At 33.4% G+C, this 13827-nt stretch overlaps 1 protein-coding gene across 5 annotated transcripts in view; it reads right to left on the bottom strand.

The window, feature by feature from the left end:
* The window catches only part of CSMD3 (CUB and Sushi multiple domains 3), a 1221352-nt gene that overhangs the window by 344253 nt on the left and 863272 nt on the right, over positions 1-13827 (bottom strand). For all 5 annotated transcript variants that reach the window (XM_021090582.2, XM_021090584.2, XM_021090585.2 and 2 more), the window contains one exon: positions 10921-11090. In XM_021090582.2, the coding sequence (XP_020946241.2) occupies positions 10921-11090 (170 nt within the window). The remainder of the gene's footprint in view (positions 1-10920; positions 11091-13827) is intronic.

Genomic DNA, 13827 nt, shown 5'->3' with positions numbered 1-13827 from the left:
GAAAAAGACGAGAAATACTGCCAAAAGTTACCTGCCTCTTGCCTGAAACTGGCTTACTTTTGATCTGACATTAGTGTAAAAATTTTGTCACTAAACTCCTAATTCAGAGGTCTTGCCATAGCGCCAATGTTCCCCTAAAGTAGAATTCACTATATTCATGACACCTAAAAGATGATATTTAGACATTTTAGACAATGGAGCATATTATATTAATTTACATGATATATGTTTTCTTGTGCTAAATTGTTGTATTTAACTAATCTATTTAGAATGTTTTCTACAATTTGTACTTTAAAACTCATCTATAACCTTTTTTCACCAAATTACCCTTATTAGGTTTTAGTATAAGATTGTGTTAACAAAAGTTAATTGGAAAAATTTTACTGCATTTCTAATATCTATATCAAATAAAATAATGAGCCTTTGCTATCTACTAATTCAAGGTATTCTTCAATTCAAGAAAATATTCTTAAGTTTTTATTTATTTAATTATTCCTTGTTAATTTTATCATTTTATGAAGTGTCTGAATGCTATTACTTGAAATTGAATATTCAGTCTCCAAAATATATTGCAATTCATTTATATTTTTTTCCTTCCAAAAATCTTCTCTTTTCTCTGTATTATGCGACAATTTCTGCTGGATCTTCCACCCTAACAATTAATTTTCAGCAATGATTAATGTCTTTTTAGGTCTTCTATTAAAATCTTAAATTTTCAAATTATTGGTCAAGTTCGATAGTCAGTCTCTTTCTCTCTCTCTCTCTCTCTCTCTCTCTCTCTCTCTCTCTCTCTCCCCTCTGCCCTCTCTTTTGCTCTATCCTGTTTTTGGTACTGTAATTGCACTATCTTAAGATATTTCATTTATTTTATGTACAAAACTAGTTTTTTCTTACTTCTGGTTACTGAATTCCATTAACTATGTGCTTATTTATCTTTAGGTACTTAAAGTTTTATGTTTCCCTATTATCGATACAGACTTTAAATGTTGTAAAGACAACACTTTTTTTAAAAGTTAATGTGCTATACAAATGTAGCTTTTGATCAGAGCCCCTCCTATCTTTTTTTAACAACACCCTGTAACATTTTTGCACAGAAGTTCAGACGTCTCCAGTGATGGCCTTTCTGCTCTCTCCCTTTGTACCTGAGGGAATCTATAGCTTCACCTGTACACTCTAGGCTCCACCTATTTACTTGTTGTTTTATCATTACCACTGAGAAGAAAATAGAAATAAGAGGGAATGAGTTTTAATGCTCAATCCAACATGCACACTGAATTCCTAAAAGCAAACAATTTTACTGATCTCTCTCTTCTTTTTAAAATATCTCCGTCAATTTTTTAAAAAAGTATGTTGACTGTTTAAAGTGTATTTCAATATTACATGAAGGGCTGTATGAACTAATTTCCTAAAATTATACAGGAGTACCAGAAATTCCTGATGAAATCTATTTTTATCATACAAATACATCTCTGTTGTAATTATCAGCAAGATTTAGTCTTCAACAAAGCTGAAGCAAGTTTTGAGCTTTGATAGCTCAGGAAGATTTCAGGACTGTTTTTTGTTTGATTACATACATTATTTTATATTTCATTTTATTTTTGCCATGCCCATAGCATGCAGAAGTTCCAGAGCCAGGGATGGAATCCATGCCACAAAAATGACAATGCCAAATCCTTACCGCAAGGCCACAAGGGAACCCCTATTTCTTAAGAATAATAGTCATTAGGGATAATTTAGAGACAAGAAAACATTACTTGTCAGAAAACACCACTTTTGTGCCTATGGGTTTCAAATGCTCAATATGCTCAGAAATCTGCTTCTGCATACATTTGTTATGACTCTCAATATACTGTAACTTATAAATCCTTTGGTTAGAGCTACATATTCATAATCATACCATGAAACCAACTGACCAGTGAGTCTTAGTTGTGATTAATACTGTCAAGGTAACCCCACAGGATATTTTCCTTTCATTTCTCTTACTTCTCACCAATATATGTCATTCATATGTTAAATATAATTTTTCTTGGATTCAACTAGTTCTGCTTTCACAGATAAATTTTTAAAATCTTCAGTTTGTCAAAACAGCCAAATAAAGGGAAAATATAAACTAAATAAGTAATTGTTGCAATTGAGTAAGTAGAAACTGGTTATTGAAATTTATTTTTACATTTTAAAAAGTTCTCAATTTTTTTCCTCAGATTTTCAGTGGTAATGACAAAAAGCAATCATAGCAGAAATGATTATTTTATATCATATGCATAAATCACTCCTATATATAATGTAAAAAGTAACAAGATAATTCAACACACATTTAGTTCCTTGCTCTGTGTTAGGTGCTAGGAATATATATGTGTGTGTGTGTGTGTGTGTGTGTGTGTATGTATATATATATATATATATGTATATTTTAATCAAGGCATCATTCTTAACCTGAAGGAGATTAAAAAAAAAAATACCCACTATTGTCTGCCATGAGAGACAGATATTTCTATTGAGATTTTTCTATTTTTCAAGCTAGAAGCATACTTTTTCTGTTTTCAAAAGAAACTTTTAAGAAATAATTTTTAAAAATAATCGTTAAAAAATAAGGTACGAAGGAAGAGCTAATATTTTCAAATGAAAAGAGTTATCTTAAGCTCAGCTGGGTGGATCTACTTCAGCACCAAAACTAACTACAGTTTGTTTAACAATGTAAAGTCAAAAGATGAAAATCAAATAATATAGAAGCACGACTATAATTATCAAAGTCAAATGAAGTGTGATCATTCAGGTACAAAATTTTGGAAGTATGTTTAAAATTATTAAATCAAGATGAAAAGCAGGTGTTAATTATGAAGGCTTTAAAAAGCGAAGTTTTATGATCAAGTCAAAGCAGTTCAACTTGTAAATAAAATCCGTGAAATGTATTCAAATACATATGGAAGCACAAAGGCAACTAGGAAGGACAAAAACAGTAGAGCCAAAGACAAATTACATTTGAAGTAGACATGAATGGAATTCTACAAGTAAGAAAATAAAACAGTCAAAATTTACCTTTTATTGTAAAGTAAATTTACAGTACAAAGCGATTATATTAGGTTTGATTAAAACCACATAGAGGGAGTTCCCGTCGTGGCGCAGTGGTTAACGAATCCGACTAGGAACCATGAGGTTGCGGGTTCGGTCCCTGTCCTTGCTCAGTGGGTTAACGATCCGGCGTTGCCGTGAGCTGTGGTGTAGGTTGCAGACACAGCTCGGATCCAGCGTTGCTGTGGCTCTGGCGTAGGCCAGTGGCTACAGCTCTGATTCAACCCCTAGCCTGGGAACCTCCATATGCCGCGGGAGCGGCCCAAAGAAATAGCAAAAAGACAAAAAAAAAAAAACCACATAGAAATTTTGAGATTATTACTTCTCATTTCATTCTACTTAAATTCAGGATCTTTAATCCTGTTTTTATTCATTTGAGTGCATTTTCCTTTTCTTTTTAAAAAGTACATTGTTATGATTATTAGAGATGTATCATAATATCTATTTTTATTTTTCAGAAATTTAGAAGACTAAAAAAGGATAAGAGTATACTTTTAATTGGAAGGGAAAGGACTCTGGTGCTCCCCATAGAAATATTCTCAGTTACTTAGCTCCTAATTGAGATAAATAAAGACTTGCTTTTATGTCAAAGGTAGAATTTCAAGTTTTCTTAAGAATTAACATCATGAAAGGCATTGAGGGCCTTACAACATTAATGATGCTCTTTGTTGAGACTCTAATGTATAAAATTGCAATTATTTAGGTAGTCTTACACTAGACCAGACTAGAAATTAATACTGCCATGTTTCAATTATCAAACCTTTTGTAATGGATCAGGGCCTGAAATAAGTCATGGTGTACAGACCCTCCTAGATCAGGATGGTTAAATCCTACTATAATGAACCACTTATCAACACTTAAAACTGTTGTTACTGATGTAATAAATGTATTATTAAAAGGTATATTCCTAGTCATTTCTCTAATGAATTATCAAGAGAGGTATTACCTAAACCCAAGAGCAAAAAGTACATAAAAATTGAAATCAAAACAAATTACACATGTATGAGTATAAACTTTTCTATCTGCAACTTGTACTGCAACTTATAGACAAAAGTTTTTCCTAAATGAACATTGCTTGATTTTTTTTTTTTTTTTGCTGTTGTTGTTAACCAGTAAGATGAAAATGAAACATCAAAAACAATGCTATATCAGGAACTTTACTCTTATGTAAATGATATAAGTGACTTTTTTTTTGCTAAATTGAGTAATTTTCAAATACTAGGAAAGATATTTTCTCAATTTCTTGTGCTATTCACAATATAATGGCTACAGATACAATCCATATCTACTTAGGTATCAACAGAGAGCAAAGCAATAAATTAAGCCAGGATTTGTAATATTTGCCAATTCTGCAGTGTAAACACTTCTACCGTGGCCAATATCAAGCTATCAATGTGACACCACTGAATAGAGAATTAGAAATAAATATACAACCTGATATAGTATTTCTACCACAGGGATACAATATATAAATAAATAACACCAAATACACAGGTAATAAGGTAGTAAAATAATTAGGAAGTGAAAAGTTGCATATATTATCTTTGTTTTTATATGCTTAAATTGTAAGTTAATTTAATTGTTAATTTAATTGCTTAAAAATCAGTTCCAAAATTACTGAAAATTTAACAACAGGCCCTCACAAATAGCACTACCAAAGACTCACAGGTAGATGAGGAAATAGCTTGAGAAGAATACATCTTAGAAACCAGCAATAGCAATATATTAACAACCTTCTCATTATACTTCTAAAACAATGTTATTAATAGTTCCTTCAAGTATCTATTCTTTAATAAATATGACATAAATCTCCTAAACTTTCTTTCAGACTCTCAAAACCAATTTTAAGTTATTTTACTGGCTTGTTTCCTTACTCATCTATTTAGTCTATATTCTGCAAAATAAATGTCTTTAAACTTCACAATGCTAACTGTGGTTAAGACACTTCCTTCAATTTTTGTCCCTGCTACATTCCTTTGTCTAAACATAGCACTTACTCTTCTGAAAATAAAAACAAACACAACAACAACAGAAGCAGAAGTCATATTCCTGATTGGTATTCAGGTCTTATCTTATCCCGCTGATAAAGAGAACTATTCATTATTGACTGTCTATAGCCTACATATAATAAACACCATCTATAAATATTAATTGAAAGAATTAATTAAGTTACATATTTTGAATAAGGGATGGAGAAGTTCAACATTCTTGCCCATTGAAAGTAGCAGAACCAAGGAAAGATATATTCACAGTTTCCAAACCTGCTGGTCATCACATAATATGGAGAGTTTTATAAAAATCCTTAATCCTGGGTGCATACCAACTGAATTAGCTTTCCCTATACCTATTGAAACTTTACTAGTGTGGTGATAAATTGTCAAAGTGTTTATAAAAAGAAGGAGGAGGGAAAGAGAGAGAGAGTGGGTGAGTAAGTAAACAAGCATCAGCCTACATGATGAACTCTCAGAAAGGAAAGTTTTGTTTGTGTGTGTGTGTATGTGTGTGTAGATATAGATAAATACACACACACACTGGTTTTTATTGTTGCTATTTTTTTGTTTTTGTCAGAATACAATGATTTTGTATAGTAAGTGAAACCATTAAAAAAAAAAACCTTCTTCCAAACCTTATATTCATATAAAGATTACAAGAGCATGTCATTCCAAAGAATGTAGCCAATCCTACCACATAAAGAAAACCAATGCTTAAAAATCTCTAAGTCAAAGGACAGAGGGCTTTATAACTGTCTCTTTGTTTTTCTTATTCTTTTTATGTCCTAGTTAGACTAGAGGAGGAGAACTGACTCTTCTAGGTTTAATATTGGAAATGGCTGGGTATGAAGATGGGCTCCCACAGATTAAGCTTGCAGTCTGGTAAATGACCTTCCATCCTGAGGGGATTTTGAACTCGCCAATCTTGGATAATTCATCATTTGTCCTTTGCAGGGTGTATCCATCTGCTTGTGCAGCCTAACTTTGCCTGTGTCAGTTGGCATCTTTGAACTAATAGTTGTCCACAGAATTAATGAGAAGAATAGCATATAAGCATGTTATATCTTACATAAGTGGAGAGACCATGAAGACAGACAGTGTTTAAAAGCCTATCCCAAACTGTCTCTACAGAATGGCTTACTGAAGGTATATTAAAGTAATAATTTTGAATAAATCCTACATTAGACTGTTGGTAAGAGGATAGATGAATTGGTATGTTTCTGTTTTAATATTTAGTAGATAATCTTTTCAATTCTGGAAAACATACATTTATTCTAGTAAAGGTATGAAATTTTAAAAAAATTCTGGGAATATCAATTTTCATCCTTTCACTAATGAAAGAACATTTAATGAAATACACTAAAGGGCCTTAAATTGAGTTTTTCTGCCTTCCTTTGTTTCTTACCATCACATATCCTCACATTTTCATTTATTACTGAGGTCCCACCCTTCCTTAAGGTAATACATGCCACAAATGCATGTGAACTTGCTTCAGATAAGTAAAATATTTGTCAGAAAGCAGTCTGAGAAACACATTGGAACAAATTTTTTAAGGCATCATCTGTTACCTCAAATGAATTTTCCAAATAATGAACATCATTTAGTATGGAGAAGTTATACATGCATTTCAAGCATCCCAGAGAGCAGAGAGATATTTTAGGAAGGATTATGGGAAGCATGGAGAAGCACTTCCTGACTTTTAATTTATAAACACATTTATTATTGTTGCTTATGTGATGCAGATTAGCAGCTATACTTATATTTCTGAGCTATGTCTTGATACATTTTTCCCCACATTTGCCAAAAGAATAAGCACTGCCTTAATTCTAAGTACAAGCATCCCATTCACTTCAATGTTGACTGTAATTTAGCAAATAAAACTTATTTTAAGAGGAAAATCCAAATAATGAACTGGAGGTTGAAGAGATTATCGAGTGAATTCCTGTTGCTGATCAGGGAAAAGCACATAAAACAGGAATGGTCCTATAATAATACTAAAGTTGTAAACATCTATGTGAACTGCAGGAAATCTTTCCCATGTCTGTACAAATCTTACAAGCATATAGTACTGACTGTGTTAGAGAACCATCAACTATAATCAAAATAATGTTCTCAAAAGAAGAAAATAACTAACCAATCAAAAAATCACTGGATAAGTAAAAATCCCTCACCCTGTCAACCTGGATATTATAATATTTTTTTTAGGGTTTGTGAAAACAGACCTATGGTGAATTTCTTACCTGGATTAAGGAAATCTTGGCAATGAGAAAAAAATGTATGTGATTATTACAAAAATATTTAAATATGATTTTATGGAAGAATTTATTTTTATTCCAATAATGCACATAAATTACATTTTCCAGAACATTTACTTTGAAAAATGTGAATTATTAAGTATGGAAATATTTATTTGCCTAAAAATTTATCTTTAAATTGCATTATTTCAAATTTTTAAAATAGGAGTTCCCACTGTGGCTCAGCAGAAACCTGACTAGTATTTATGAGGTTGCGTGTCTGATCCCTGGCCTTGCTCAGTGGGTTAAAGACCCAGCATTGCTGTGAGATGTAGTGTAGGTCGCAGACATGGCTAGGATCTTGCGCTGCTATGGCTGTGGCATAAGCCATTGCTGCGGCTCTGATTCAACCCCTAGCCTGGGAACTTCCATATGCTGTGGGTATGGCCTTAAAAAGCAAATAAATAAATAAATATTAATTTTATACTAAATTGTTATGTGGCGGTTGTGCGACTATCATCATAATCAATTTTAGAGTATTTTCATCACCTTAAAAAGAAATCCCAGGAATTCCCACTCTAGGTTAAAGATCTGACTACAAGGCTTGGGATGATGCAGAGATGTGGGTCTGTTTCCCAGCTGGGCACAGTGGGTTGGGGATCCAGTGTTGCCACAGCTGTGGCATAGGTTGCAACTGTGGCTTGGATTTGATTCCTGGCCTGGGAACTCCCATTTGCTGTGGGTGCAGCCAAAAAATTAAAAAAGAAATTCCATGTCCTTTAGTTGTCACAAATCACCCCTTTGTTCCCAGTCCTCAGCAATCACTAATCTATTTTTTGTTTCTGTATATTTGCCTACTCTGGACATTTCATATAAATGGATCATCCAGTATGTGGTCTTTCATGACTGGCATTTTTTTTTTTTTTTTTTTTTGTCTTTTGTCTTTTGTTGTTGTTGTTGTTGTTGTTGCTATTTCTTGGGCCGCTCCCACGGCATATGGAGGTTCCCAGGCTAGGGGTTGAATCGGAGCTGGAGCCACCGGCCTACGCCAGAGCCATAGCAACGCAGGATCCGAGCTGCGTCTGCAACCTACACCACAGCTCACAGCAACGCCAGATCGTTAACCCACTGAGCAAGGGCAGGGACCAAACCCGCAATCTCATGGTTCCTAGTCGGATTCGTTAACCACTGCGCCACGACGGGAACTCCATGACTGGCATTTTTTAACTAGCTTAATATTTTCAAGGTTCATGCATGTTGAAACATATCTCACCCCTTTATTCCTTTTTTTTTTTTTGGCTGTGCTATGAGGATCAAACCTGTTACCACAGCAGTGAAAACACTGGATTCTTAGCCACTAGGCCTCCAGAGAACTCCCTTCACTCCTTTTCATAGCTTCAGCTATCCCAGTGGATAGATACACTACATTTTGTTTATCTGTTTATTAGTTGAAGGACATTTGGGGAGTTCCCATCGTAGCTCAATGGTTAACGAATCTGACTAGCATCCATGAGGATACAGGTTCAATCTCTGGTATTGCTCAGTGGGTTAAGGATCCTGCGTTGCTGTGGCTATGGTGTAGGCTAGCAGCTATAGCTCTGATTCAACCCCTAGCCCGGGAACCTCCATATGCCACGGGTGCAGCCTTAAAAAGAAAAAAAGAAAAAGAATATTTGGGTTGTTTTTACATTTCAGATATTATGAATAGTGTTATTTTGTGTGGATGTATATTTTCATTTCTCTTAGGTATACTGTATCTAGGAGTGAAACTGCTGGGTCGTAGGGTAACTTTATATGTAGACTTTTGAGGAACAGCAAGACTGTTTTCCACAGCAAGGTGCACCATTTTACATTCCCCCTAATAATGTATGAGATTTACAATTTTCCATATCTTTGTCAACATTTGTTATCATTTGACTCTTTGATTATAGCCATTCTAGTGAGTTTGAAATGGTATCACATTGTGGTTTCCATTTTCATTTCCATGATTGTTAATTATGTTGATTCTAATTTAATGTAATTTTGGCCTTTTTTTGTCTTCTTTGGAGAAATATCTGTTCGGATCCTTTGCCCACTTTTAATTTGTATTATTTGGCTCTTTAATATTAAGTTGTGAGAGTTCTTTATATATTCTAGATACAAGTCTCTTGTCAGATGTATAGTTTGCAAAGATTTTTCTCCCATTCTGGGAGTTTCTTCACTTTTTTTTTTTTCTTTTTTATGGCTGCACTTGTGACATATGAAAGTTCCTGGGCTAGGTGTGGAATTAGAGCTATAGCTGTAGTCCTGTGCCACAGCCATGGCAACACTAGATCCAGGATGCATCTACGACCTACAACACAGCTTGCAACAATGCTAGATTCCTGGCCCACTGAGCAAGGCCAGGCATCAAATCTGCATCTTCATGGATGCTGTGTTGGTTTCTTAACCCACTGAGCCACAATGGAAACTCTGAAGCACAAAAGTTTTCAATGCAGCCAAAGTTCAATTTATCTATTTTTCTTATTTTTTGGCTGCACCTGCAGCATATGGAAGTTCTTGGGTCAAGGATCAAACCTGTATCTCAGCAGTGAACCAAGCCAATGCAGGGATAATGTGGGATCCTTAACCCACTGCACCACAGCGGGAACTCCAATTCATCCTGTATACCTGTGTATGTTTCTTTTTTGTTATATTCAGTGGTTTATTTTATTTTTTTGGATTATACATACAAGTAATATCATACAGTATTTGTCTTTTCTGACATTTCACTTAGTATAAAACTCTCCAAATCCAGAAAAAAAGCAAATAACAGATAAATAAAATTAATTAATTTATACTAAAAGTTTATTATCAAAAAAGTGCATTTTTCTTATATAATTTATAGATATTGTTAGTTTTATATATTCATAAATTATGACTATACCCAGTCCCTTAGTATAGGCTGTGATGGAAGATAAGGGAAGGAAGACATTTACGCATGACTGGGTCACTTTGCTGTACAGCAGAAATTGGCAGAACAATGTAAATCAAGTATTCTTTAATCAAAAATTTAAAAAAGTTAGAAAAGAGAAGCAATTCAGAGTGGCATACAACTTCTTAGAAAAAAGACTAGAAGCCAGAAAGTAGTAGATGGAATTCCTTTAAAATTCAAGAAGGGAGATAAAAATACCTAGCAAAACCATTAATAAATCATGTTAGAACCAACAAAATAAAAATAACAACTTTTTTACAGCAATAAATATAAAGCGTTAATCATGTATCAATGGAGATAAATAACTTAATAAACACCAAAATAACAATTAATTATCATTACATTTGTTAAAGAAATGACCATTCTTGTGTTAATTATGTTTCATAGATAAGATTTATTGAATATATGATATCCGATATGAAACTATTCTTATTTTGGTATTATGGAAACATTAAAAGTCATGTAGCATAAAATCAAATTTTACTTATAAATAAACATTAAAAACAAAACATTTTATCTCAATGAAAATAATAATAGGAAAATGGGAAATAATGTATAATTTAAATCTATGAATGACAGAATTATATATATATATATACACAAACTTATATTTGAATTAATACATACTCAATGATAAAAATGATAGAAATATAAATATTCTGAGTTCACTTACCTTAAGAACATCTCCTTGTGCTAAATGAAATGTTCTGGCTGAAATATTGATTCCCTTTCCTGCTTGAACCTGAATACTATAAATGCATTCATGGTTGTTTTCATAGTTGAGTGGATAATTTGGAGAGAGCAAAATCCCTTCATTATTTGTTGCAGATGCACCACATTCAGCTGCAGGTAAAACAGAATATTGAAGCACATTTTAACGGAAAGCATTTTCATTTCAAGTAATGTAATGTATGGAAGTGTAAATGCATTTTATTTTAACTAGAGCCTAACATGAAAATAATGTACAGAATGACCGTGTGCTGTGGATGACTCATTCCCCTCTCAAATAATACGTGGAGGGAAGGAACTATGGCCCTTGGACAGAACACTTGTTCATAAATGGAAATATACAATAGTTTCAATATGCATCCCCCTTGGATGAAAGGATAGCATGGAAAAGGATGAGAGCAAAAAAATTTCCTGTTGTGGCTCAGCGGAAATGAATATGACTAGCATCCACAAGGATGCAGGCTGATCCCTGGCCTCACTCAGTGGGTTAAGCATCGCGTTGCCATGAGCTGTGGTGTAGATTGCAGATGCAGCTCGGATCCCGTGTTGCTGTGGCTGTGGTGCAGACTGGCAGCCACAGCTCCGATTTGTCCCCTAGCCTGGGAACCTCCATATGCCATGAGTGCTACGCTAAAAAAGAAGACAAAAAAAAAAAAAAAAAAAAATTCAGAATATATTTTCAGTTTGTAGAGCTCTGCTTAATTTATTACTTTAAATTATTTATTTTTGGCTGTGTAAAACCCATTGACCATTCAATAATTATAATGAATTTGGCATGTTTGGAAATTGTATCACCTTTCCCAGTTTAAATAGATTGGACTTTAGAATGGATTAAGTCTTCACGATTAATTTTGCAAAATCTGAGGAAGTGTCTAACCACTTAGAGAACTATGAATTCTCACTTTTTTTTAAAATTTGATCTTAATGTTTTACTTTTAAAATAGGTAGCAATATTGCAAAATCAAACAGGTCCTTATAATTCCCAAAAATGTAGTTTAGACCTCAGAAATTCAATGAACTCATTTTCCTATCTTATCTAATAATCTGCTTCATATTACTCTACCATAGACCAGGGAGAGTTATATTTTTCAAAATTTTAATAAGAAAGTCATTATTTTTCAGAAATATTTTTAAAATAATGATTCGTGGGAGGAGTCAGAGGAGTCTTAGGAAGTATAAAACAGTTGAAGGATAATGAAGTGCTTTACCTTTTAAATGCTTAAACATTAACCAAAGTAAGGCGAAATAAAGAGCCTAATGAGGAAATAAAATGATCAAGATGGAACAGTCAGTATAATATCATAGCATAAAATAATAATAAAAACTAACAATGTGACACTAACAATCAACCGGTTACATGAAGTGTCACCCAACAGAGTTTCTCCAAGTTTGTTTTAAGGTAAAATAAAAAAAAAAAAAAAAGAAAAACCAAAAAATTCACAGACTCCCAATATTGATTCAAATTATTTTTATTTTTTTGTTACTTAAATATATTCAAAGACAAAAATATATACATCCTTAAGCTTTTAATTGTATACAATTATAATAACAAAACAAGTTTACAGATATAAGAACAGGTATAAAACCATAAAATTTAAAATAGCAATGTGTATCTTACGTGGCATAAGATTTTGTTTTCTTGAAACTAAACTGCCCTTGGCAATGTGGATAAGGAGCCAGCTGCTAGAGTACAAGTTTCTTGAGTTTGCTCTGCTTTTAATTATGCAATTCTGTGCAATAATTCAATTCTCCTTCATCATCTCTGAATTACTGAGAAACATTCATCTGAATCATACATGACACCATACGTCCTTCACATAGTGAGAAAAAATTATTTATATTTTAAATTGGCCCAATTTCCTTCTCCGTAGCTTATTGGAATCTAGGCATGTGGGGTTGGGGGGGACACCAAGACAAATGTTCCCAGATTATACAGATGATCCAGAAGGCACAAACACGTTCATCACTTGGGGAATACAAACAGTTTTAAATTATGTTATAGAATCATGGAGTTCTGAGAATATGTACATGGATGTCAGGCTGCAAATTATTGAAATATCAATGAACAACTCAGGCTTTAACCTTTAGAGATTGGTTTCAAAATTAAGCTTTATCTTCTATCTATATGACTTTGGCAAGTTATTTATTCTCTCTGAGCCTCAATATTACTATTATAGTAGGAATAATAGTGCTCTCTTCATAAAGATGTTTGTGTGTGTGTGCATGTGTGTGTTGATATTATACATAGATGACACATGTAGAGCACTTAGTACAAAACTAGCATACAACAAGGGCTCAAAAATTATAGCTAACATTCTGAATATTTTAAGTGTAAATACTAATGGTGGCCTCATGTTATATACATGGAAAAATAGTTTAGAATATTTATATTGCCCCTAATGTGACCACCAAGGTATAGAAAAACATTTATGTGTCAAAAGCTGAGGAATCTTTTTATTTTTGGACAATTATTTATGATATTTATGATATTAAAATTACTTTAATTGAGCATAACACAATCCCTCTCCAAATAAAGGCCAAGTGATAGGCTAGTCCATCTTTTTTTTCCGTTTTGGGGCCACATATGGAAGTTCCTAGGCTTGGGTTGAATAGAATAAGAGCTGCAGCTGCCAGCCACAGCCACAGCCACAGCAACTCAGGATCCAAGCCACATCTGTGACCTAAACCACAGCTCACAGCAATGCCAGATCCTTAACACACTGAGCAAGGTCAGGGATCCAACCTGCATCCTCACGGATACTAGTTGGGTTTGTAACACATTGAGCCATAAGGGGAACTCCAGACTATCTTAACTACCTTTTAAAACATGCTAATAATTTATTGTTATGTT

This window comes from Sus scrofa, chromosome 4 (genome assembly GCF_054392235.1).
Source record: "Sus scrofa isolate SSC_HxYL_T2T_F1_AM1 chromosome 4, Sscrofa_HxYL_maternal_Yorkshire_Landrace_v2.0, whole genome shotgun sequence".
Taxonomy (NCBI): Eukaryota; Metazoa; Chordata; class Mammalia; order Artiodactyla; family Suidae; genus Sus; species Sus scrofa.
Note: the sequence above shows the minus strand (reverse complement) of the source record. Positions and strands in the feature narration are given on the sequence as shown.